Source organism: Portunus trituberculatus, chromosome 38 (assembly GCF_017591435.1).
Source record: "Portunus trituberculatus isolate SZX2019 chromosome 38, ASM1759143v1, whole genome shotgun sequence".
Lineage (NCBI taxonomy): Eukaryota > Metazoa > Arthropoda > Malacostraca > Decapoda > Portunidae > Portunus > Portunus trituberculatus.
Window position 1 is genome coordinate 23630704 of NC_059292.1, and position 25000 is coordinate 23655703.

General features: G+C 41.5%; 2 protein-coding genes across 3 annotated transcripts in view; one reads left to right on the forward strand and one right to left on the reverse strand.

Moving 5' to 3' along the window:
• The window catches only part of LOC123514901 (putative uncharacterized protein DDB_G0271982), a gene marked incomplete at its 5' end in the record, with an annotated part of 104125 nt that extends 95620 nt beyond the window's left edge, over positions 1-8505 (forward strand). Inside the window, 2 exons of the mRNA XM_045273159.1 lie at positions 7937-8006; positions 8432-8505. Of these exons, the coding sequence (XP_045129094.1) occupies positions 7937-8006; positions 8432-8505 (144 nt within the window). The remainder of the gene's footprint in view (positions 1-7936; positions 8007-8431) is intronic.
• LOC123515239 (proline-rich protein 12-like) overlaps positions 1-25000 on the reverse strand; it is a 613955-nt gene that overhangs the window by 437793 nt on the left and 151162 nt on the right. The gene's annotated exons all lie outside the window — the stretch shown is intronic.

Below are 25000 nucleotides of genomic sequence, written 5' to 3' on the forward strand. Positions count from 1 at the left end.
TATAAGTTTTCTCTTTGTCTCCATAATACACCTTTTCTTATCCTCTTCCTAATCTCTTTACACTTACCCTATCTTTCCTCACCATGTGCACTTCCTCTCTTATTTCTCCTTCTCTTTCTTATTCTTACTGACGTTCTTTATCTCTCCTTTTCTTATCTCGTCTATCTTCTCCTCCCCTTTCTTCCACCATCTCCTTCTCCACCACTACCTCCTACTTCACATCAGCCACACGTCCTACACGTCTCCACGCATCCCGCACCACCTCACTTGCCCTCAATCCTCTCATCCTCTCATCCTCTCAGCGTCTCATTCACTCTGCGCCTCGCTCTAACACGCCTCGCCCGGCCCGGATCAAGGCGCGGTAACTTGGGAGTCAACACCAGGAAATAGTTGAGGAGCGAACTCGGAGAGACCTTCCCTGTGCCTTCGCTGTCTATTGTGCCGCCAGAAGGTCTTGGGGAATCAACTTCTCAACTTTTTCACCGCCACCTCTACGGCTGACTTGTCGCCCGCTCGCTAGGGAGGATTCATACAGTGGTGGTGACGGTGGTAGTGATGGTGATGGTGGTGGAAGGGAAGAATAAAATAAATGAAGCAATAATTTGTAGTATGGAAGTCTTGATGATAGATGTTCTGGTGTATGTGTGTGTGTGTGTGTGTGTGTGTGTGTGTGTGTGTGTGTGTGTGTGTGTGTGTGTGTGTGTGTATAAGAAGGGAAGAAATTTTTTGAATAAGGTTGTAAATTGGTGAATTGTTATTGGTTATGTTCTATAGTAGTAGTAGTAGTGATAGTAGTAGTAGTAGTAGTAGTAGTAGTAGTAGTAGTAGTAGTAGTAGTAGTAGTAGTGGTGGTGGTGGTGGTGGTGGTGGTGGTGGTGGTGGTGGTGGTGGTGGTACCAGTAACAGTAATAGCAGCAGCAGCAGCAGCAGCCAGCAGTAGCAGTAGCAATAGTAGTAGTGGTAAAGTAAGTAGTAGTAATAATAGTAGTAGTAGCAAAACCATCACTAGCAACAGCAGAAACATTAACAACACGTATTACATTCACGGTCACCAGTTAATCACGACAAGCTGGTGTTTCAAGGTCACTGCTTCGCCTAATCTATTCATTAATCTTGAATCACAAACAGCTGACCAACTCTGCTGAACACTGACGCTTTCCTACGATACTTCATTTAGCAGCAACACTATGAACCACCACGACCGTCCATCAGTGACTACATCAAATCACAAACAGAGGTAGAGCTGGAGACTTCTAGAATTACATTTACTCACAGCCACACGCCACCGCCGCTTTCTATCATGGCAGCATTAACAAAACGACGTACATGTATCAGATTACGAGTTTAAATGCATATATATTACTAGTGCAAATTATCATTCCGTAGCCTCCTACCCCTCCCCCTCTCTCTCTCTCTCTCTCTCTCTCTCTCTCTCTCTCTCTCTCTCTCTCTCTCTCTCTCTCTCCAGCCCAGACCTTTCCTCTGGTGGTCGTGGGCAGCGTCAGGCACTCAGCGTGATTAAAAGTGCAACTCCCTCCCGACCAGATGACAGTGTGAACTAGCCTCTGCCCCGCCCCTTCCTGCCCTGCCTCGCTTTTCTCGTCCTCGCCCCGCCCTGCCTTTTTCTTCCCAGCCAAACCTTAACCTCCTTTGTCTATTCCTGTCTCTCCCCTTCCAGATCTCCCCAGGCATTCATATTTTTTTCTTTAACAGGAGCGCTGCCTTGGGATAGGTATGGAACGTAAAAGAGGCCCACTAAGGTAGAAGTTCCTAAACAAATGTCAAAAGAATCATCCACTATTGAAAGGTAAGCGTCTTGAAAACTTCTTAAAAGACTCAATGTCATAGGAAGCAAGAAATATAAGAGCATGCGGAGAGTTCCAGTGCTTAACTGACAAACGGATGAATGATTGGGAATACTAGTTAACTTTTCCATTAGTGAAATAGACAACACAGGGGTTAGAGAATGTGTAAAGTCTTGCGCAGTAAGGCCGCGAGAAAAAGGGGAGGTATGCGGATAGCGAGAGAAGAGAAGTCAGCGAGAAAATAGCGGGAAAAAGATGGCCAGATATGAAACATTGCAGAGATGAGAGAGAAAGTAAAGACGGTTAGTTAGAGGAGAGAGAGAGAGAGAGGAGTTAATTAGAGGAAATGCTATTGATTCCATCCTAACTATAAAAAAAACCCTAACAACTCCAGTACTAACCTAACTTTAATCCACCTATTCAGTCTACACGTCACTCCACCAGGTTACTTGAGTGGCTCCTCCTGCAGTGAATGAAGGCTTACTAAGGACATGAGGCGTGAGACTGAAAAAAGAGGGAGCGATACAGTTACCACCACCACCACCACCACCACCACCACCACCTCCACTTCTCCACTACCACTATTCCTGTCTTCACCACAACAACTATTCTTCCCTTTACCACCACCACGACCACCACCACCACCACTAGTAGTCCTTCCACTTGTCAGGTGCTTCTCCCTGGCACATTCTGAGAACCGATAAAATGTGGGAGAGAAGGAGGGAGGGAAAGTGGAAGAGAGACAGGAAAGAGAGGTGACAAGAGTAAAGAGAGAATGAAGGAAGGATAAGAGGAGGAAGGAAGAGGAGGTAAAGTAATAGGGTTCGTAAGGAAGTCAGAGTGAAGAAGAGGAGGAGGAGGAGGAGGAGGAGGAGGAGGAGGAGGAGGAGGAGGAGGAGGAGGAGGAGGAGGAGGAGGAACAAAGGAGAAGAGTTTTGGTGTGAGTCTTAGAAACCTTTCAGGAAAAATGTCCAATATCATTTTACTTATAACCTTCACTAGATTCAGCATTTCTCTCTCTCTCTCTCTCTCTCTCTCTCTCTCTCTCTCTCTCTCTCTCTCTCTCTCTCTCTCTCTCTCTCTCTCTCTCTCTCTCTATATATATATATATATATATATATATATATATATATATATATATATATTTTATCGTATCTAAGTCAGTTTATAATTTTTTCGATGAAGTTCCAGTCCCAATATCTAGTTCCTCCTCCTCCTCCTCCTCCTCCTCCTCCTCCTCCTCCTCCTCCTCCTCCTCCTCCTCCTCCTCCACCTTCTCTTCCTCCTCTCCTTCTTCTCCAACTGTTATATTTCCTCGTATGAGTTTAACATTTCTTTCTTCCTTAACGCAACAATCTCTCTCTCTCTCTCTCTCTCTCTCTCTCTCTCTCTCTCTCTCTCTCTCTCTCTCTCTCTCTCTCTCTCTCTCTCTCTCTCTCTCTCTCTCTCTCTCTCTTTATTCTTTATCCGATATTCTTTGTTCTTTTTGCTCATTAGTGTTCCCCACCGACTCTTTTTTTTTCTCTCTCTCTCTTTTTCTTTATTCCCTGCAATTATTCTTCTTTCTTCCATCTCACCGTAAATTATATTATTCTTATTTCCTTTGATCATTCCCATTATTCATTTCACCTGCGTTCCTTCATTCTTCTTCTCTTTCTATTTTTTCTTAACTCTCTCTCTCTCTCTCTCTCTCTCTCTCTCTCTCTCTCTCTCTCTCTCTCTTTCCAGTCCTTAACTCTTCTTCTTTCTTTTATTTCCTTCATTTTTCGTCATTCTTTTCATCTTTTTATTCATCCTTCTATCCTTCGTCTTCCTCTTGCTCCTCTTGCTCCTCTTCCTCCTTCTCATCCTTCTTCTTCTCTTCCTCCTCCTCTACATTCTCCTCCTCTTCCTTCTTCTTCTCTTTCTTATCTTCCAACACTTGACTTCTTCTACTCTTCCTATCCTGTAGTTTGCATCGTCATCATCCTTGTTCTCCTCCTCCTCTTCTTCCTCTTTCTCCAATTCCATTATCTTCCTTCCTCTCCTATCCTTTCCTTTTCCTCCCTATCCTGCATTTCTTATCTTGTTCTCTTCTCCCTCTTTTTCATTCCCCTCTTCCTGGTCTCGTCCTCCTCCTCAACTGTCTTATCATCTTATCCTCTTTCTTACTCTCCTCCTCTTCCTTCCTATTCCTCGTTCTTCATCACCTTTTACTCCTCCTGTCTTATCTTACTTCTTGCGTTATTTCCATTCCTCTTCCTCCCCCTCCATCACTTCCTACTCCTCTTCCTCTTCATCCTCCTCCTTCTCCAGTAAGTCCTACTCCTGTCATCTCGTCACCTGCCAAATCACTTCCCTTCGCTGCAACAGAATGTAGCGACATCACTCCCTGCAGTGTCTTAGCCTTCCCTTCCTCGCTGCCTCCTACTGTCATTGCCTTGGGGCGCCCTAACACTCCCTAGGTCTAATTACATTAACTTGTTCGGCTTCCTCATTATTCAGAGCAAAATCCCACTGGTGGCTAACCCAATTACTCTTATTACAAGGTGTCTTTGGCATTTTCAGACGTCTCTCGTTCCCCTTTGTCTTCCTCTTCCCTCCCTGGTTGGCTGGCTGGGTCGTGGTGTTATGCTAATGTTCTCATCTCCATCTCTGCCCCGATCCTTGGTGTTGACAAGATGGTTGGTTCTGTTCTCTCTCTCTCTCTCTCTCTCTCTCTCTCTCTCTCTCTCTCTCTCTCTCTCTCTCTCTCTCTCTCTGCTTCGTCTCGTCTCATCGTCTCTCCTCGTTTCCTCGCCTTCTCTCTTTTCTTCTGGCTCGTTTGATTTTCTTAGTTCCTCTTTCTCGTTTTCTCATTTTCTTCTTAATGCTGATCTTTTTTCTTTTCCTCATGCTTTTCTTCTTGTTCCTGCTCTTCTTTTCCTCTTATTTTCTTCGTCTTTCTCTTCTTCTTCCTCCTATTTGTCTTCGTCCTCCTCTGCATGCCACTACTTTTAATCTTTCTCAATCTTCTCCTCTTCTTCCTCCTCATCTTACGTATCTTTCTTTTCTTTTTCTTTTTCTTTTTCTCCTCTTCATCCTCACTTTGCTTTTTCCTACCGTTTCCTTCTTTCTTCTATTCTCTCTCCTTCTCTTCGCCTTTCCCTTCCACTTGTTTTCCATCTTCTGACCCTCATTTGATTTTTTTTCTCTATTCCTGCTTCTGCTTCTTTTTTCCTTCATATCTTCTTTTCGATCGCCAGTCTTATACAGCTTTACTTTTTCTCTATTTTTTCTTCCTCTTTCCCATCTTCTTTTTTCTCTCGTTTTCTCCATTCCCAACGCTTGTTATTTCGGCGTATCTCCTTTCCATCCTTTATTCTTATGTTTTCTTCCTCAATTTTCTATTTCCTGCTTTCTTCTCCCATTCTTTTTTGTCATTTCTTGCATTCTTTTCTTCCCTTGTATTTGTTTTTTGTCTTCTTTTTACCTTCAGTACTCGCTTCCTTTTCATCCTTCACATTTTCTTTCTTTTTATCATGTACACTTTCCTTCCTTTCATTCTATTTTTCTCTTCATTCTATATTCAATTTTCATTTTTGCATTCAAATTCTTTGATATCCTTGTTTTGTTTGTATTTCTGTATTTTCTCTTTCCTAGTTCCTAATCTCTACCTTTCCTTCCTTCCTTCCTTCCTGCCATTTACCTCAAACATTCATCTTAATTTCCTCGTCCTTTTCTTAATCTTTCCCTTCCTTTCGTTCCTTCCTTCCTTTTCGCATACATTCATCTTTACTTCCTCTTCTCGCTTATCCCTACCTTCTCTTCCTTCCTTCCTTCCTACCTTCCTACTATCTCTATGCATTCATCTTTACTTCCACCTCCTCCTCCTTTACTTTCTCCCTCGCTTCGCATCACAGCTTTTTTGTCCTTGAAGTGGCGGGGTTGGATAGCCGGATGCAGGTTACACGCACTTTTTCGATGCGAGGCGAGAGGGCAAGGGTCGTGAGGGCGCTGGGAGGCAGACACCCAATGCACTTCACTTTCCCAGAGCCTCGCACAGCCTCGCTCACCCAGACTCACACACTTCTCGGCTATAAAAAGCGTTGTCCGTGGCGACACACGACCCGAAGTGTTGTGTGCAGAACCTGATTCCTCGCTTCTTTCTTTCCCATTAGAGAGGCTGAATGTTTGAATGCTGGCAGGATGGGGCGGAGGGAACAGTCACGATCAATACAAACAGGGCACTAAATCACAATCGTAAAAATGTGTGTTATGTGTTGTGTACAGATTTTGGTGTTTTTTCTTCATTACAGAGAGAAAGAGAATATTCTGGGAGTTGAGGGAAGGGAAAGGAACAGAGTCACGTTGAATGCAAACAGGAAATTAAATCACTTACGTAAAAATGGATGATACATTTGTGTTTTCCTTTCTTGTGTACAGAACGTGATGCCATATTTCTTTTTTTTTCAGTTTGAGAGTGATTGTTAGCAGAGTGGCGTAAAGGGAACAAACAGAGTCACACAGAATGCAACCAGGAATTTAAATCATATACACAAAGCTTTGTATTATTCATTGTGTCTTTCTTTATTGTGTACAGAACCTGATGTTATTTTTCCTTTATCAGAGAGTGAGTGTCGTTTGAACAGAATCACGTGGAGGAAAGAGTTCAATTAGTGTGTTTGCTCGTTCCCTGAAAACTCGAGACTTGTTTATTTTGCTGTTCTGTACGAAAACTGATTCCTTTTCTTTTTGTTTCTTCTTCTTTACTATTAGAGAAACCAAATATGTAAGGAAAGTGAATCACGTTGAATGTGAAGTATTTAGGGGATGTTTGTACCAGAAAAAAAATACTGAGACATCATTTTGTCCTCCTTTGATTCAATAAGTATGATATTCTGACTTTCTCATTTCTGGTACTGAGAACGAATGTGTGGAGAATAGAATCACGCGTGGTAAAAGAAATTTAGCGGCCATTTATACCAGTGACGTAAAACATGCCATTTGATTATGTGCTACACCGAATGAGTTTCATTTGGACTCTCTTATTTCTACGCCCAGCACCGCAGATCGACAAAGAGCGTGTGTATACGTTGCTGTGATAGTAATGTCGGTGGTGTGCTAGTGCTAAACACCACTAATTCCTCCTCCCTCTCCCTCTACCTCTCCCTCTCTCTCTCTTTTACACACACACACACATACACACACACACACACACACACACACACACACACACACACACACACACACACACACACACACACACACACACACACACACACACACCGCCCAGCAGCTCAGTGGTTAGAGCGCTGGCTTCACAAGCCAGAGGACCGGGGTTCGATTCCCCGGCCGGGTGGAGATATTTGGGTGTGTCTCCTTTCACGTGTAGCCCCTGTTCACCTAGCAGTGAGTAGGTACGGGATGTAAATCGAGGAGTTGTGACCTTGTTGTCCTGGTGTGTGGTGTGTGCCTAGTCTCAGGCCTATCCGAAGATCGGAAATAATGAGCTCTGAGCTCGCTCCGTAGGGTAACGTCTGGCTGTCTCGTCAGAGACTGCAGCAGATCAAACAGTGAACACACACACACTCGCGTAGTGTAATGGTTAGCACGCTCGACTCACAATCGAGAGGGCCGGGTTCAAGTCCAAATTCGAGGCAAATGGGCACGTCCCTTAATGTGTGGCCCCTGTTCACCTAGCAGTAAATAGGTACGGGATGTAACTCGAGGGGTTGTGGCCTCGCTATCGCGGTGTGTGGAGTGTGTTGTGGTCTCAATCCTACCCGAATCTCGGTCTATGAGCTCTGAGCTCGCTCCGTAATGAGGAAGACTGGCTGTGTGACCAGCAGAAGACCGTGGTGAATTACACACGCGCACGCGCACGCACACACACACACACACACACACACACACACACACACACACAGAGAGAGAGAGAGAGAGAGAGAGAGAGAGAGAGAGAGAGAGAGAGAGAGAGAGAGAGAGAGAGAGAGAGAGAGAGAGAGAGGGAAGCAGTCACCAGAAGCAAATTACAGAGATAGAATGGTGGCTTTATTGAATTAACTTTTTTGTTCTGCCACATTCCAAATACAAAAAAAAAGGAGGAAGGTGCAGGTAACTAACAAATGATACATACAACAATGCACTTAATTACCACACTATACCATCAGACTCTAGAGGAAAACATAGTCGACAAACTTAATCACGTAAACCAGTACAGTGTAACACAGCAACTCTACGGTAATGTATTGCCATATTTCACTATCGTATTTCCAAGGCGAAGCAAGGGCGAGGTGCAACTGGAAAAAAGCAACCATGTGAAGAAGAGAGCAATTGATTTAAGGAACTCTACATTACTACATTGCTATATTTCACCAGCCTACACTCAAGGCCAGAGCGAGGTGCAAGAGCTCTACTGTTCAAATACCCCGCCATTCATGCCTAATTGTTACCCGAGTCTTGCATGGAAATACTGATTAGCTTAATATGCCACGTGCCGAAGGAATGGTGCTGAATGCTGAGTGGCTGCTGAGTGTTATGTGCCGAGCGGGAGGCGTGGCTGGAATAATGTGGAGGCCCCGAGGCGTCCAGAACCGACAGAAAGAGAGGAGAATGGCTTGGAAAGTAAATATAAAAGACCTCCTGAAATGACTCTACATTGTCAGCGAGGAAAAACGTGCAAAGAGAAGCAGAGCGAGTGTTAGGCGGCTGGATCCTCTCAAAGGGCCATGCGATGTGATTTGCATAATCCTTCTCAGGTTAATGCATCGGTAAAGAGTTGGAGTAAGCAAGGTGAGTGTAGTGAATGTGGTCTTCGCGTCATCAGGAGGCGAGGCGGCGCGAACTGAATGTACTGACGCTGGAGTTTTGAGGCTGAAGAAACGCTTTGTCTGGGACGGGGATTAGCATCCCTTAAGAATGTCGCAGGAGAGGTGGTTAGTGGCAGAAAGGATGGTAGTCTTCTGGCCTCCTCAAGCACCCAACGACCTCACCCCAGCGATGAAGACACTCCTTGGTGTGCCAACACTCATCAAATGGGGAATTTGTTTTTTTGCACCTCGCAGGATTATTTTAAATTTTCCTACATATTTTATACAAACTAAAAAAAGGAAGTATATTTCTTTAAAGTAATCATAATGGTAGGTGTGGTAAAATAGTAAAAGTACTAATAGTAGTAGTAGTAGTAGTAGTAGTAGTAGTAGTAGTAGTAGTAGTAGTAGTAGTAGTAGTAGTAGTAGTAGTAGTAGTAGTAGTAGTAGTAGTAGTAGTAGCACCCATTTTATATATTTAAATGAATTTAAACATACAAATAGAACACAAGCAACAAAACAAAACCAAAGTAAAACCAGAACACCAAAAACACCAACACCACGAGAGGAGGAGGAGGAGGAAGAGTCATCGGTCACAATTATCAGCGTTTCTTCCATTGTTTTACACGCGTTGCCTTCCATTGACACGAGGGGGAGGAGAGCAATTAGCTGATCACTACGGCCTGAGGGGAGCAGCAGCGCACCCTTAACGACGCTGTTCAGTCGAGGGGAGTCAAGCCAACCTTCCCTCTTCCCCGCCCATGTTCCCCTCGCTCATTCCCCCTTTTAGATCCTCTGGGACCGAAGAATAATTTTTGTTGTAGGAACATGTAGAGGGACTGGGAAATATTAAGGCATGTGGTGAGGAAAAAATACGCAGCTTTCTCGGTTTTTGTTGAATTTATTAAGGAGGTAGCGTCTTTTTCGTGGATAGTTGACAGCTAGCTTGTGTTTGGCGTATTGCATCCCCTGTTGTCTTGGGAACGAAAGTATGTAGGTTGGAAAGTATATGAATGAATGTAAAACTTTTTATCAGCGTTCTTTTCCAGTGTAATAAGGGTTTCGTTACCTCACAATAGACAATGTATCTGAATGCGAGCTATTTTGGAAAAGCAAGGTAAAGAAATATGTTGTAATTCAAAGCAAACGAAACGAGTAAATGGTAGTTAAGAATACGAAAAAAATAGAGGAAAAGATAAATAGATGGTTCTCAGAGGTAAGCTTAAAAAAGTAATGAAAAGAGCAAGTCAAACAAAATCAAGGGTGTCTTTTACGCACAGCTCTCCAACAGCAGACGTGATAGTTCCATAATGAGCGAGATAAACAACAAACACGACCACAGATGATAAGGCGCGTCCAACCCTTCACAAACCTGACACAATAGAGGCATTTCACAACACAACCAACTGAAACAAATGTAAAGAAAGCAAACAGACACATCTATCCTAACACAACCTAACACCTCACAACACAAGATACAACACGTTACTTGATACACTCTCACCAAAGCCACAGAAACCCTAAAGACAACTATACCAGCAAACACGCAGAACCAGCTGGGCCATACTACAACACACTCAGCCAACAGGAACAGCAACATCGGACACAGGAGCAAGGCAACAATGACAAGACCTGCGTGATATAGTGGCGATGCTCTTCATTCGCCTCATACAATAGCGGCTCTCATGCAGCATCCGGCCTGTGTCTGATGCAAGGCGCGGACTCCCTTGATTAATGGCCAACACTCCCCCAGGCAATACCGTGTGAATATGAGTAGGTGTGAGTGAGAGAGGTGAGAGAGAGAGAGAGATTGCGAAGAGAGATGCCAGGCTCGTGCGGTGAGTTATTGGTGATGTGACTGCGGGTGTGGGAGAAGATGGTCCAGTTATGAGGCAACGAGATGATGTTTGTATATGTGTTGTTAGTGTGTGTGTGTGTGTGTGTGTGTGTGTGTGTGTGTGTGTGTGTGTGTGTGTGTGTGTGTGTGTGTGTGTGTGTGTGTGTGTGTGTGTGTGTGTGTGAACTTTGATGTCGTTTTTTTTTTCTTTATTGTTACATAGTTTCATTTACCAGTTCCATCTCTCTCTCTCTCTCTCTCTCTCTCTCTCTCTCTCTCTCTCTCTCTCTCTCTCTCTCTCTCTCTCTCTGTCACACACTTTCCATCGATCTCTATGAATGTAAACGTTGATATTTTGTTTCCATTTCACTCATACCATCTCTCTCTCTCTCTCTCTCTCTCTCTCTCTCTCTCTCTCTCTCTCTCTCTCTCTCTCTCTCTCTCTCTCTCACGCGTCACTCTCCAGTCATGTCTCCCCGGCAATATTTCACCACTTGCGTCCCTTGCCATTCAAATTTCCCCAGCAAAACATTGGCACTCTTCCACTCTTCCCTTGCTAACACGGGGCCGTTCTATCTCAATCATCTATCACCCTCAGGTCCTTCATGTGTCTGTGCCGTACGATCCCATACGTCCCCTTTGTCCAAATGTATTCCAACCCTCTTTTTTTTCTGCACGAGGCAAAACTGGTGGTGTGATGAAAAAAAAAAAAAAATTGTGAAGTAAAAAAAAACATATTCTCCAATCTACTTTTTTTTGTTGTTGTTGTTGTGGTTTGTGTTGAGTTTAGGGTTAGAAAAAATGTATGTATGTATGTATGTATGTATGTATGTATGTATGTATGTATGGGAAGTGAAAAGTAATGTGCTGTAACTTCAGAAAAAAAATATGTATTTGTTAATTGTATTATAATATTTGTAGCATTTAAAGTTTGCCTTCCGTGATTTTTATTTTACTTGTCAAATTCTTTACCTCTATTTTCTCTCTCTCTCTCTCTCTCTCTCTCTCTCTCTCTCTCTCTCTCTCTCTCTCTCTCTCTCTCTCTCTCTGTGTGTGTGTGTGTGTGTCCTGCACTCTCTTTTTAGCTCCTGTCGTGATTTCAATTTCGCTTCGATCCAATTGCATTTTATTTTTACTTTTAAAAGCCATTGACCTCAATCTGATCTTTCTCTCTCTCTCTCTCTCTCTCTCTCTCTCTCTCTCTCTCTCTCTCTCTCCCCGGTTCTTTTTATAAGTATTTCATCCATAACTATTCTCTCCTTACTTTTATTCTCAAAATCTCAATGCAACCTTATCTTTCCAATCCAGTCTCGCCGTCAATACATCTTCCTCGTTTACAATTTTCACCTTCGTCTCGCTATTTCAATTCTGCCTTCCATCTATCTCAATACCATCTTTCATGACGAGCTTCTCATTCTTTTTCTCCTTCATTTTTATCCACTGCATTCATCTCTTCTCCCTCTGCCCCGATTTATGATTCACCCATTCATCTTGCCTTCCCTTCCTTATATATGCATGTATTTCTCACAATGCCATTTATCTTATGTACCTCTCTCTCTCTCTCTCTCTCTCTCTCTCTCTCTCTCTCTCTCTCTCTCTCTCTCTCTCTCTCTCTCTCTTATTTCTATGTACCTATTTATCCATTTATCATTATTTATCTAACTATCCATCTCTCTCTATTCACTCGACCAATATCTCCCATTCTTCCATATCTACCTATATCTTTTCCTTTTATCATCTTTCTCATCTCGTTTTTCTCTTTCCCAATCTGTTTCAGGTTTGCTTTTAATACCGTTTTTCTTTCCTCCACTTCTCTTTACCATTCTATTTTCTCTTTTGTCTCCACCAATATCTGTTTCGTTTTTCACTCATCGTTTTTTATCTTCCTTTTTCTTTTCCCTTTTTTTCATTTTAACTGTATAATGTGTTTTTATTTATTTTTTTCCTAATTGACTTAATATACAAATCGAGGTTCTGTTATTTCTAGAACATTACAAAAATCTACCTGAAAATTTCCTGAGAACGAGGTAAACATTTTCCAACCATAGTTTCTTTTTTTTTTTTTTTTTAGTTTCAATTCCAGTACTATTACTGTTTAAGTACAAAATCCAGTAAAATTCTATTTACAATCGACATTACAACAATGTAGTAGATAGAAAAAGATCTTAAAGAGCTGGGACCAATATTTTCTTTTATATATCAAATTTTCAATTATTTTATACTAAATCTACTTAAATCCTATTAATAAATACGCCAATAATAGTGACACAAGAATTTGAAAAACAGCAAGAAAAAAAAATAATACACACACACACACACACACACACACACACACACACACACACACACACACACACACACACACACACACACACACACACGCACGCACACACACACACACACACAAACAAACAAACAAACAAACAACAAAAGCATAAACAACACTGCCATTACGCCTCGATAAGTGAAGAGCGTCACACACACAACGCTAAGATAAGAGAAAGAAAATAGGAAAGACAGACAGAAAAAGCTCCACCTCCAGTATCCGTCTTTCCAGATCTATAAACGCTCCACGCACATCCATTCCCTTTACAAAATATTTTCGTTCCATTTCTTTTTTACTCAACGGATTGCACGTCCCACCCACACACACACACACACACACACACACACACACACACACACACACACACACACACACACTCACTTATCCTCTTTCCGTGATGCTGTGTACCAGATGTGAGTTTATCCCATACTCTCTCTCTCTCTCTCTCTCTCTCTCTCTCTCTCTCTCTCTCTCTCTCTCTCTCTCTTACACATAATCACACTTTAGACCGATACTGTCTGCACAAGGCGGCCATTCACGGCTATCTCCTTTATGCCCTAACATAATTGGCACAATAAGTCGTGTAAGCCAGTCCCTCGTTGTCTCACTCTGCTTCTGGCCAGATTACATACGCGGGGCATCCAATCTCCCTGTTTCGCGTCCTAGGCTCGCCACCGCCCGGCCAGCCATCCCTCCCGAGCATTCGCCAACTTCCAACTGTTTTCTTTTCCCCTAATTGTGACTCTGCCTCACTCATTCCACTCACTCCTTCGCCTTTCAATCACCCCCATGCATGAACACACGGCTAATTCACGTTTCTTTATTCATAAGGTATTTAGGGCTCTCCTTTCACTAGGCTTTTAGTAGTAAATACTCGTTAGTGACCTGCCTCTCAGTCTGCCCTGCCTCTTCCAATCCAGCCTCTCTATACTCCCTTACTTTCCTCTGATAGTTCCCTTTCCACAGTCTTGTTTGTTCTCTCTGCCGGACCAGCTTTCACTGTTTAGTTTCTCAAGCTTTATTTTCTCTTTCTAGCAGGTCGAAACTTTCTTACCTTCTTACCTTTCTTTATCTTCCCTGTCAATTCCCCTTCCCCATTCTTCTTTGTCTTCCCTTCCAAACCTGCCTTATCATTTTCCTCACCACTTTAGCTTTTCCAGAGTTCCTTGTCTTCCCTGCCAGCATCATCTTACCAGGCTTCCTTTCCTTCCCTGCCAGCTCAACCTTTCCAGCCTTGTTTGGCCTGCAAGCTTGACTTAACACACATGATGAGTCTAAGTGTTTGAGTAAAGAGTGGTGTTGAGAGATCCAGTCAGAAATACTAGGAACATAAAGTAAGAACATAAGGGAAGATGCAAGACACCAGCAGACATACACGTGGTTATTCCTATATAGAACACTAATACCTCTATCCACACTCATTAATATCCATCAAGTTATATAATCTTTTAAATCATCTCATTGATTTATCAGTGATTAGATTCCAGTCACGTACCACTATACTTTAGAGGTCAATTCTTTCTGTCTCACACTCAAATATAGCTTTATACATCTTGAACCCGTTACCCAATTACCAGCGAAGGGAGTATTGAATAATGCTTCTGTTTTCAGTTGGGTAGTTCATTACTCTCCCATGTCTAGTTGCTTCCCATATTGCTCATTCATTAATCTATCCTTCCTTTCCCTTGCCTTTCCTTCCCTACTATTTTTCATTTATGTTCGTTTTGCTTCATTCCACGTCATAATATCGCTTTTACGTTCTTCCTCTCAATGTTTTCCTTTCTCTTCATTTAAACTAATAATTTTGTTTCTTAATTCACCCAAATGGAAGAAATGCTAAGGAAATATATACCACTTGGACACACAATATTTACCTTTACCGGGAATGCCTGACAGACGTTATCTATTCGAGGAAAAAGGCGGGAAACCAATATGAAAATTGTGATGATGAAAAAATAATTATAATCGAGGAACCATGCAATACTGAGAACACACATGAACCGTCCTAGATAGCATCAAATAACAACACAGGATAACGTCATATTATTTTCTTACCCTAACTGCATATACAATTAAGTCGACACCAGTGTTGAAGAGCAAGGCAACACAGCTAAATAAAAAAATATATATATATACCTCAACTATCTTCCTGAATAAATAACTAAATTGACACTTTAACATTGTATTACTTCATTGTTTGCCATTACTCGAGAAACATAACGATAGTGTGTTGATAGATAGAATTTACGTAACCATACATCACACAACATAGCATAAAACATTTTTACATTCTACCTAAGTTCCTTTAGTCTATTTCTTTTATGGGAACGAAATTATGAACAAGCAGTTTTCTTTCTTTCTTCCTTTCGTTTTTACTTTTAAAAGTTATTGACCTTAATCTGATTCTCTCTCTCTCTCTCTCTCTCTCTCTCTCTCTCTCTCTCTCTCTCTCTCTATATATATATATATATATATATATATATATATATATATATATATATATATCTATCTATCTATCTATTTATCTATCTATCTATCTATTTCTCTCTCATACCTATTTCATCCATTACTATTGTCTCCTTACTTCTTGAAACAAAAGAATTATAAAAAGTTCAGGTAATTTCCAACAAAGACGTATACAAAGGCCAAACAAGCACCAAGCTACCTCTATCGTTACCTGCCTGCCACTTTCCTTCTCCTGAGTCCCCAGCACGCCTGCAATTCCCCTAACAGATCATTACCGGGAACGAGGCAAGACACGCAACCCGGTAAAGCGTCTGGAAATAAAAATAGTGAGAAGCATGTAGGCAGAGGTTTTCAACCTGGGGTTTGGGAACCCCCATGGGCTTACAAGAAGATTTCCATGGGTACTTAGATGGCTGATATAACGATATCTTTTGCAGTACCAATGTATATTGAGTTAGTGGCAGTCACTAAATTAACAATCCAGGGATACTTAGATGGCTGAACTAATAACATCCTTTACAGTACCATTGCATGTTGAGTTAGTAATTGTGTCAGTCATTAGATTAACATTCTATTCGATGACAGATTACTGGGGGTTCGGGTAACTCAGGGGCTCGTAACGAGAAAAAGGTTGAGAACTCTTGCCTTATCGTAGTGTATTTACGTTTGTATGTATGTATGTATGCATGTATGTATTTATGTACAAGTATGTATGTATGTTCGTTACGTTTGAAAATATCGTATCAGCGCTATTCTGACACTATAACAAACCAAACTCTCTTTACTGTGTGTGTGTGTGTGTGTCTGATTTCATGGCGTGTATAACTTATGCGCGCTTTTTCACCAATCAAAACACTGTCTTTGATTTCCGGCCAATGAGAGAGCAAGGCGGCATCACGTGACCTGTGGATAGGCGGGAACCCTCGCCAGTAACAGATGGAGAGCTCAGTGTGGAGGTGGCAGTGGTGGTGGATGTATGTAACTATTACAGTGAAGATCGGGAGTGTTATTGCAAAATATACTCCTCTATGAGAGGTAAGGTGTTGTGTGTGGCTACTCACAAACACACACATTGTTTATTGTGTGTGTGTGTGTTAGTGGTAGGGTAAGGTTAGGGAAAGCTAGAAGAATGGCAGGAGTACAATGACGTGACTCATTTCACCTTATTTAACCTTATTATTAGTGAGTGATTCAGTATTTGACGGTGTTGAATCGTCCTGCCTTACTCTACCTTCACCACCACACACCACACCACCACCACTGACACTGTATCAACCCCACTGAAACATTGAAACCCGCCAACACCAACATTAGCTAATGTACGTATAAACAAGGCCCCCGCCACCCCCATGCCTCTATCATCAACCAATATCTGTCTTATCTCTCACTATTATAGATCTGTCTTGCCACAATATGCACCCGCATTACTAAGCTTTCATTTCAGCTTTTGAGATACATCCGCCATGACCAGGTTTAAGTGAGGGGAGGGGAGGTCGATCCCTCCACAGCCCCGCCGCCATCTTGGATATGTCTATAGTATACCCCAGCCCCCGCAGGATCCAGGATTATTTTCTTTAATTCTTGGAGAGTTTATTTGGGCTCAATAGTAAGATCTTATGCTTTGAACATGTATTTGGTTGTGTTTGAATTGCTTTCCGTGTGTGTGTGGGGGGGGGGGATGCATGTTGTTGTTGGCGTTCTATGTGTGTTAAATAAAGTTGTTTTTTGGCGCCAAATTTTCAGGACCGTCCTGGAAAAATTTTTGTTTGCGCCAGTATCAAGTTGTTATTCTTTAAAAAAAATAATAACTGATGTGCTTTCAAATGTTTCGTCCTCCTGGTCAGTGGAATTAGTGGAGAGTAGAATTGTTTTCTAACGGTAGTAATGTTCCAAAAATAGTTTTGTTGTTACCCGTGTTGGTTAAAGTAAGTATCAAATAGTTCTAACTTACTCTAAAATGTTGGAAAAGACTGTTTATAGTTTTAAAGTGCGCTTTATTCCTCTGAAGTGAGAAAAGGCGGACATTTCGGCTTTTCAAAGGGTCAAGGTTCCAACATTTCATTTATAGTTCTTTAGAAATTTTTTTAGTATTACTGAGGTTTGGAATCTCTTTATATTTTTGGTGTTTGTTAAAGTAAGTATCAAATCAGAATATGTAGACTATTCGGGTCTGGCGGCATTTTTTAGATGGGTCATTTTCTAAATTATTTACGTAACGCAAATACCAGGACGGGCCGGCACAGGCCAGGGCCGTGACACCATCAGACAGCCAACCAAGCTGGGCCAGGCAGTGACGTCACGGAACCTCCGAACTGCCTTCCTTTCCCTTCCCTTCCTGGCTCTCTCTGTCCATTATGTACCATAATTTACTGTTTCACAGTGTGTGTTTGTGTATGTGTGTGTGTGTGTGTGTGTGTGTGTGTGTGTGTGTGTGTGTGTGTGTGTGTGTGTGTGTGTGTGTGTGGTGGTTAAGATTCGAATTTTGCATTGTTTAATTCATCATAAAAAGGAAAAGCTCAATTCCTGAAACTTTTAGCGATTTTTTGTTTATTTACTTATTTACCTATCTATCTTTTCATTTATTTTTACACTGTTATTATTTTTTATCAATATTTTACTCTACCCCCTTCATTCCTTGTCACAGGAGTTTTCAATGTGGGGTTCTCGTAATCCCAAGAGGTTCACTAGAAGATTTCCAGGGATACTTAGATGGCTGATGTAATAATATCCTTTGCAGTACCATTGTATACTCAGTTAGTGATAGTGTTAGTCATTACATTAGCATTCTCTTCGATGTCAGATGGGGTTTCGGGTAGATGGTCTTTTAACTCAGTGGGATCTTAACGAGAAAAGGTTGAGAACCCCTGATTGTCTGATGTCAGATATTAAAGATTTTTATGCCCTTTCATTACCGTCACTTCTAAGAGACTCGGTTGCTTAAGGATGTGAAGTTACCGTTTTAATTAAAGAGTGCAAAGAAGAGAAGAGTTTACTTGGAGAAAAAGAGAAGAGAAAGGTGTGTGTGTGTGTGTGTGTGTGTGTGTGTGTGTGTGTGTGTGTGTGTGTGTGTGTGTGTGTGTGTGTGTGTGTGTGTGTGTGTGTGTGTGTGTGTGTGTGTGTGTGTGTGTGTGTGTGTGTGTGTTTTGTGTGTGTGTGTGTGTGTTTGTGTGTGTGTGTTACCTGTGCCGTGTTCTTCAGTCGTCACGTTCACGCTTACCTGGAAAGAAAAGTACATTACTTTCCATTTAACACATATAAACGAGAGAGAGAGAGAGAGAGAGAGAGAGAGAGAGAGAGAGAGAGAGAGAGAGAGAGAGATTATAATCTCTCGGTTTTATAGAATTGTTAATAATAATAATTATTAACAATTCTATAAAACATATCAGATATTAATTGCATACACCAAAAAAAATGCATAAAACCATGATCCAATATAGAATGTAATAACATCAACAAAAATTAATCAAAATATCTCTAATAAAACTATAAACTTTTGAAAATATAAAAATAATCGTGAAACATACAACTCGCTACACACACACACACACACACACACACACACACACACACACACACACACACACACACACACACACACAATACAAGAAGACACGCGATCACTGTACTTCTTCTAACCCAAACTTTGCACCAGACAAACACCAATTCACTACTTTCTGTTTTGCTTTCTCGTTTCTTCGCCGCAGTCGCTCCCAGACGTCCTCCCTTTCGTGTACCAGGCGCTACGGGGACTCACACACAAGACTGAGAGGCGGGAAGCTCGTGGAAGTGTTTCTGTTGCAGCTATAAGAATGAAAAAAAAAGAAAAATATGGATCGGTACTGTAGAAAAAGAGAAAGTGTGTGTGTGTGTGTGTGTGTGTGTGTGTGTGTGTGTGTGTGTGTGTGTGTGTGTGTGTGTGTGTGTGTGTGTGTACGTAGTAGATAGCGCGTTTAATAATCAATATCTACGGTATCACCAATCCACATTTTAACATTTCAATTTCAAAACTTAGTCATTGATTTCTCTACTTAAACCTTCTTATAGTCAACATACACCTACATCTTTCAACCACAAATGCTCAAATAAAAAACAGAAGATATCACAAAAGGAACTTGACAAAACTCTCTCTCTCTCTCTCTCTCTTGTAGCCGGCCAAGAGAGAGAGAGAGAGAGAGAGAGAGAGAGAGAAAGCTGGGGCGGCCGTGGAGTCTAGAGTAGTCTTGGGAGGGGGGGGGGGAAGAGAGCCGCCTTGGGGGACACTCAGAAGTTTGGTGCCCTACAAACTTGGAACTCGACGAGGCTTTATGCGACGCTTCGAACCACAAGACTCCGCGAAATGAAGCTTCGTCTCGCTCTCCTGAACCGTCTTGTCTTCTCTTTGTCTCTCTCCGCTGCGTCCCTTTGTGTGTGTGTGTGTGTGTTCAATTCTAGTTTCCCTCATATTTTTTCTTTGCTTTCTTTTATTTATTTTGTTTTTCTTTCTCTTCTTGCTTTTCTTTTCCTCTTCTGTGTCCGTGTCTTTTCCCGTTCTTGTCTTTTTTTCTCTCGGTTCCTTTTTTTTTATCTTTTTTTCTTTCTTTCTGTTGATTTATTCTTTCGTGCGTGGTTTCTTGATCTTGTTCCGCTTCCTTTTCTCTTTTTCTCTTTACTTTTACTCTCTCTCTCTCTCTCTCTCTCTCTCTCTCTCTCTCTCTCTCTCTCAAACACCAACAAGTCAGCAAAACTTGTATCTGTCTATACCAACACACACACACACGCACACACAGACACACACACACACACACACACACACACACACACACACACACACACACACACACACACACATGAATAGTCACACGGATGCATTAATATTAATAAAGATCCAACAGACACCAAAAAAATATATAAACGTCAACTGTCAAGACACACATACATACATTCTCATACATAATCATTTCTCTCTCTCTTCTCTCTCTCTCTCTCTCTCTCTCTCTCTTTCTCTCTAATCCTTTCGCAATCCCTTCCTCTCTCTTTTTTTCGTGTTTTTTATCCTTTTTTTGCTTCGCGTTTCGTTCAGCAGACTGGAAAACAAAACAATGTGGTTCCCCCAAACACGCGATTCAATGGCCAGGAACAAGAGGCTTTGAGAAATGGATGATTGTTTTTATGCACCGTTTCTATTTCTCTCTGCTTTTTTTTTCCTCCGTGTGGCTTTTTCTCTCCGTTGCTTAATCATTTATTGTTACTCTTCCTTTTTGTTTTTTGGGGGGTTTATTCATACGTTATGTTTGCTTTCATTTTGACGTTTCTGTTTTTTTTTTTTCTTGTATTTTATTGTTTGTGTGTGTGTGTGTGTGTGTGTGTGTGTGTGTATTCCAGTCGTGTTTTCCCTTCAAGCTGGCACTCTTTCCACATGACATATTTTTTGCATCCCTTTCACAGATGACAATATTCATCATTCACTCACACACACACACACACACACACACACACACACACACACACACACACACACACACACACACACACACACGCAAATTTAAATAAGATCTATGAATGGAGTAAGAAGTGTAAATTGGACTTTAATGCCAAGAAATGTCACATAATGGAACTAGGAAAGAGTAAGAGAAGACCAGTATGGAACTATCTGATGGGAGAGGAGCAAATAACGAAAACTAAAGAGGAAAAAGATCTTGGAGTGATCATATAAGAAAATCTGAGCCCTGATAAACACATAAACAAGATATTTGGACCATCATATAGGATGTTGACTAATATAAGAGTGGCATTTCATTACATGGATAAAGATATGATGAAAAAAATCATCACAAGCATGATACGCCCCAGGCTGGAATATGCAGCAGTGGTATGGTCTCCGAGCTCTAAAAAAGATATAAGAAAACTGGAAAGGATACAGAAGATTGCTACAAAGATGGTGGCGGAATTAAAGGACCTCACATATGAAGGAAATGGGACTGCCAATCTTACAAGATAGAAGAGAACGCGGGGACCTAATAACAATGTATAAGATAGTAAATGATATTTAAAAGATAGACAAAGAAGACCTGGTGCTGTTGGCGGAAGAGGATGGAAGGACATGAGGACATGAAAAGATCAGGATGAGGCAGTGTGTGAAGGATGTTGGAAAATACAGTTTTCCACACAGAACGGTGGAAAAATGGAATGCATTGGATAATGGAATTGTTGCAGCACATAGTGTGCATAACTTTAAAGAAAAATTAGATAATTGAGATATGGAGACAGGACACTATGAGCCCCGTTCGAACCCTGTACAATACAACTAGGTAAATACACACACACACACACACACACACACACACACACACACACACATGTATAAACACTGTTCTACACCATACACAACGAAAACCCCTTTATATTTACAGTTTAATCCAATACCTTTACCTGTAACACTCAATCTACCCTACGAAACATCCAGCCTCACCCAACAAACCAAAAATCTTTTTCACACTCAGATAAGAATCCTTCTCGAACAGATGACGTCATAACCTTGTGTGATCTTTTCCTAAAGCTTACCGAAATACAAAAAAAAAGTATATGAAAAGATCTAAAGTGTAAAGAAGATCCACGAAATACCACGTGAATTTTAATACATACTTATTATATTACCTTTTTTCAACCTTTTGAATGATACCAGTTTGTCACTTTACTACCTAACATGAGTAATTCCACACGACACAACTGAACAATAACAAAACCATGGACACCAAAACACCAACAATATTCTGTCACTCCTTTTTTGTATTTTAAGCAATGGTCATCTGCCCAAACTACTGAACTTCCACTGTACCAATTCAGAAACTCTGATATTGGATAGGATTAACTGTATCTTCAACTATATGCCAGCCTCAGTTAACTACACCCCAGACACGTACACAAACACACACTCATGCATAAACACACACAAACTCCTAAAGAACACATTGCAGTACACCATCCAACCTCCCATGCAGCAGCCACTCTCCCGACACACGTCTTGACCACCACGAACACTCCACCAAAATACCCGACAGTGCCTCGCGTTTTCTTCCTCGGCAGCCTGAGGAGAGGTCGCGCTGCGTAAATCAGACAACCCTATCGATTACAAGGCCAATAGTGGTTCAGGGGAAGGACGGACAGCCGAGGGTAAATCTCCAGGATCAAAGTCACTCGTTCCAACAACCTCGTTCTGTTAGGAGAAGGAAGAGGAGGAGGAGGAGGAAGGGAATATACCGTGTGGGAATGAGAAGGACGGGGCAAAGGGTAAGAGGATATGAAGAGGGCGAGAGCGCCACGGTTTAATAAATGCGAAGTATGAAGCGTGTATGTGAAGGGAGGCGAGGCAATAGGCTGACTAACTTATGACTTTCCCTGTTTACTCAAAGGGTGATGGAAAGAGAGGAGGAGATGGAGGCACCGGCTGTGTGTGTGTGTGTGTGTGTGTGTGTGTGTGTGTGTGTGTGTGTGTGTGTGTGTGTGTGTGTGTGTGTGTGTGTGTGTGTGTGTGTGTGTGTTAATCTAATAGATATGTAATGAGAGAAGATATGTTAGTTCATGCAGAATACTTATAGAAATGTTAGAGATGAGTGAGATGAAAAGGAAAGGATTAATCATCATTACTATTATTATTACTTTTTATTATTATTATTATCATTACTTTTATTATTACTATCATTATTATTATTATTATTATTATTATTATTATTATTATTATTATTATTATTATTATTATTATCTTTATTATTATCTTTATTATTAATATTATTATTATTATTATCATCATCATTATTATCATTACTAACAATAGCAGAAACAATAACAACAATAAAAGCAACACCAATGAAAACAAACACACACACACACACACACACACACACACACACACACACACACACACACACACACACACACACACACACAAGGTATGCAGGAACACAATACATCATTGGCACGTGCTACAAGTTCCTCGCTAAAATGAAAATAAAATCAATAATAAATATGTAAATAAAAATGCCAACCCCATATAACCGAAACAATATAATATCCATCAAAACCAATTAACTCTCTCTCTCTCTCTCTCTCTCTCTCTCTCTCTCTCTCTCTCTCTCTCTCTCTCTCTGCTACAGTTTCCTAGAATATTACATGAATGCAAATGAAAAATCACTATGAGGGGAGAGGGAGAGGGAGAGGGAAAGAGAGAGAGAGAGAGAGCTAGAGGGAGAGCTTAACACGACCGAGTCTAGACTGTTATGAAAACCTTCCGGATAAATGAGAGTCTGCGATTTGCACATTGAATTTAAGGCAAAATGGAAAAATGACTGCCTGTTCTGTTCTCTGTTCTCCTCTGCTCTGGTCTGCGCTGTCTGCATGCCGTTGCGCGCATAAATATTCGCGGTCATAAGTTTAAGCAGGACAAAAGCGACAGGCGGGCGAGGCGAGGCGGGAGGATGAAAAATATTGCCAAAAAAGAAGTACTATTCTGTGTTCTCCTCCTCCTCCTCCTCCTCCTCCTCCTCCTCCTCCTCCTCCTCCTCCTCCTCCTCCTCCTCTTCCTTCACTCGCAGAATATTCAGAGCTTAAAAGTAAACAGCAAAATTTCCTTCACTCATCATAAGAATACCTTTTTTTTTTTCTAAGATTCTTCGTTTCTGGCTTTCTCTTCCTGAATTATATCATAAGATAGACAGACAGACAGACAGACAGACAGACAGACAGACAGACAGATAGGTAGAGACACAGAGACACAGACAGACAGACAGACAGACAGGCAGAGACCCAGACAGACAGACAGACATACAGACATAAGTTTTCGCTCATTCACTAGTACAATCAGAGTCTCAAGATTACAAGGATACAATTATTTCTCTACTATTCTTTTTCGTTTACCTTTTTGTGCAAGTGAATCACGACGGAGAGCGACAGACAGATAGGCAGACAGAAAGACAGACAGACAGACAGACAGACAGACAGACAGACAGACAGACACACACACACACACACACAGGCAGGCAGACAAACAGGCAATCCTCTTAAGCAATGAATAAAAACCGAGAAAGAAAACGGAGCGTCATTCATGTCTCGGAAGTGAAGAGAAAGAATACGGAGGGGGAGGAAGGGAGCACCCATAAATTTCTGCCTGGCAAAAATAAAGCGATGGAAGAGGAAGAGGAGGAGGAGGAGGAGGAGGAGGAGGAGGAGGATGAATTCTCTCTATACTCGTATGTTATGATGATACTTGTCTCGATATTTTCTTTCTCACACTTGAAGAAAATTGGTGTCATATAGTTTCTCTCTCTCTCTCTCTCTCTCTCTCTCTCTCTCTCTCTCTCTCTCTCTCTCTCTCTCTCTCTCTGAGGATATAGGAATTAAAAATTGATAAGCCTATAACATTTTTTTTCCTATCTTTCCCATCCCTACATTTTCCTCTTAGAGCTTTTTTCTCTCTATTGTCTTCCCTTCTGCCTAAGCTCCTCCACCTCACACCCTCTTTTTCTCTACTTTCTCTTCTCTTCTACCTTACCGTCTTTCCCCTACCTGTTCCTCCTCTTCCTCCTCCTCTTGCACCTACTCCCTAAACTCCTCCACCTCACACACTCTTTTTCTCTTCTTTCATATCACTAGTACCTTATCTTTTCCTTACCTTCTCTTATTCCACTCATTTCTTCCTCAGCCTTCCCTCTATCTGTCACTCTTTTCTCCCTTCTTTTCCCTTTTCTACCTACTCTTTACAACACTCTCTTACTTCTCCTCCTCCTCCGTCTCTCCACTGTCTCTCTCTTGTTGCTAACCTTTC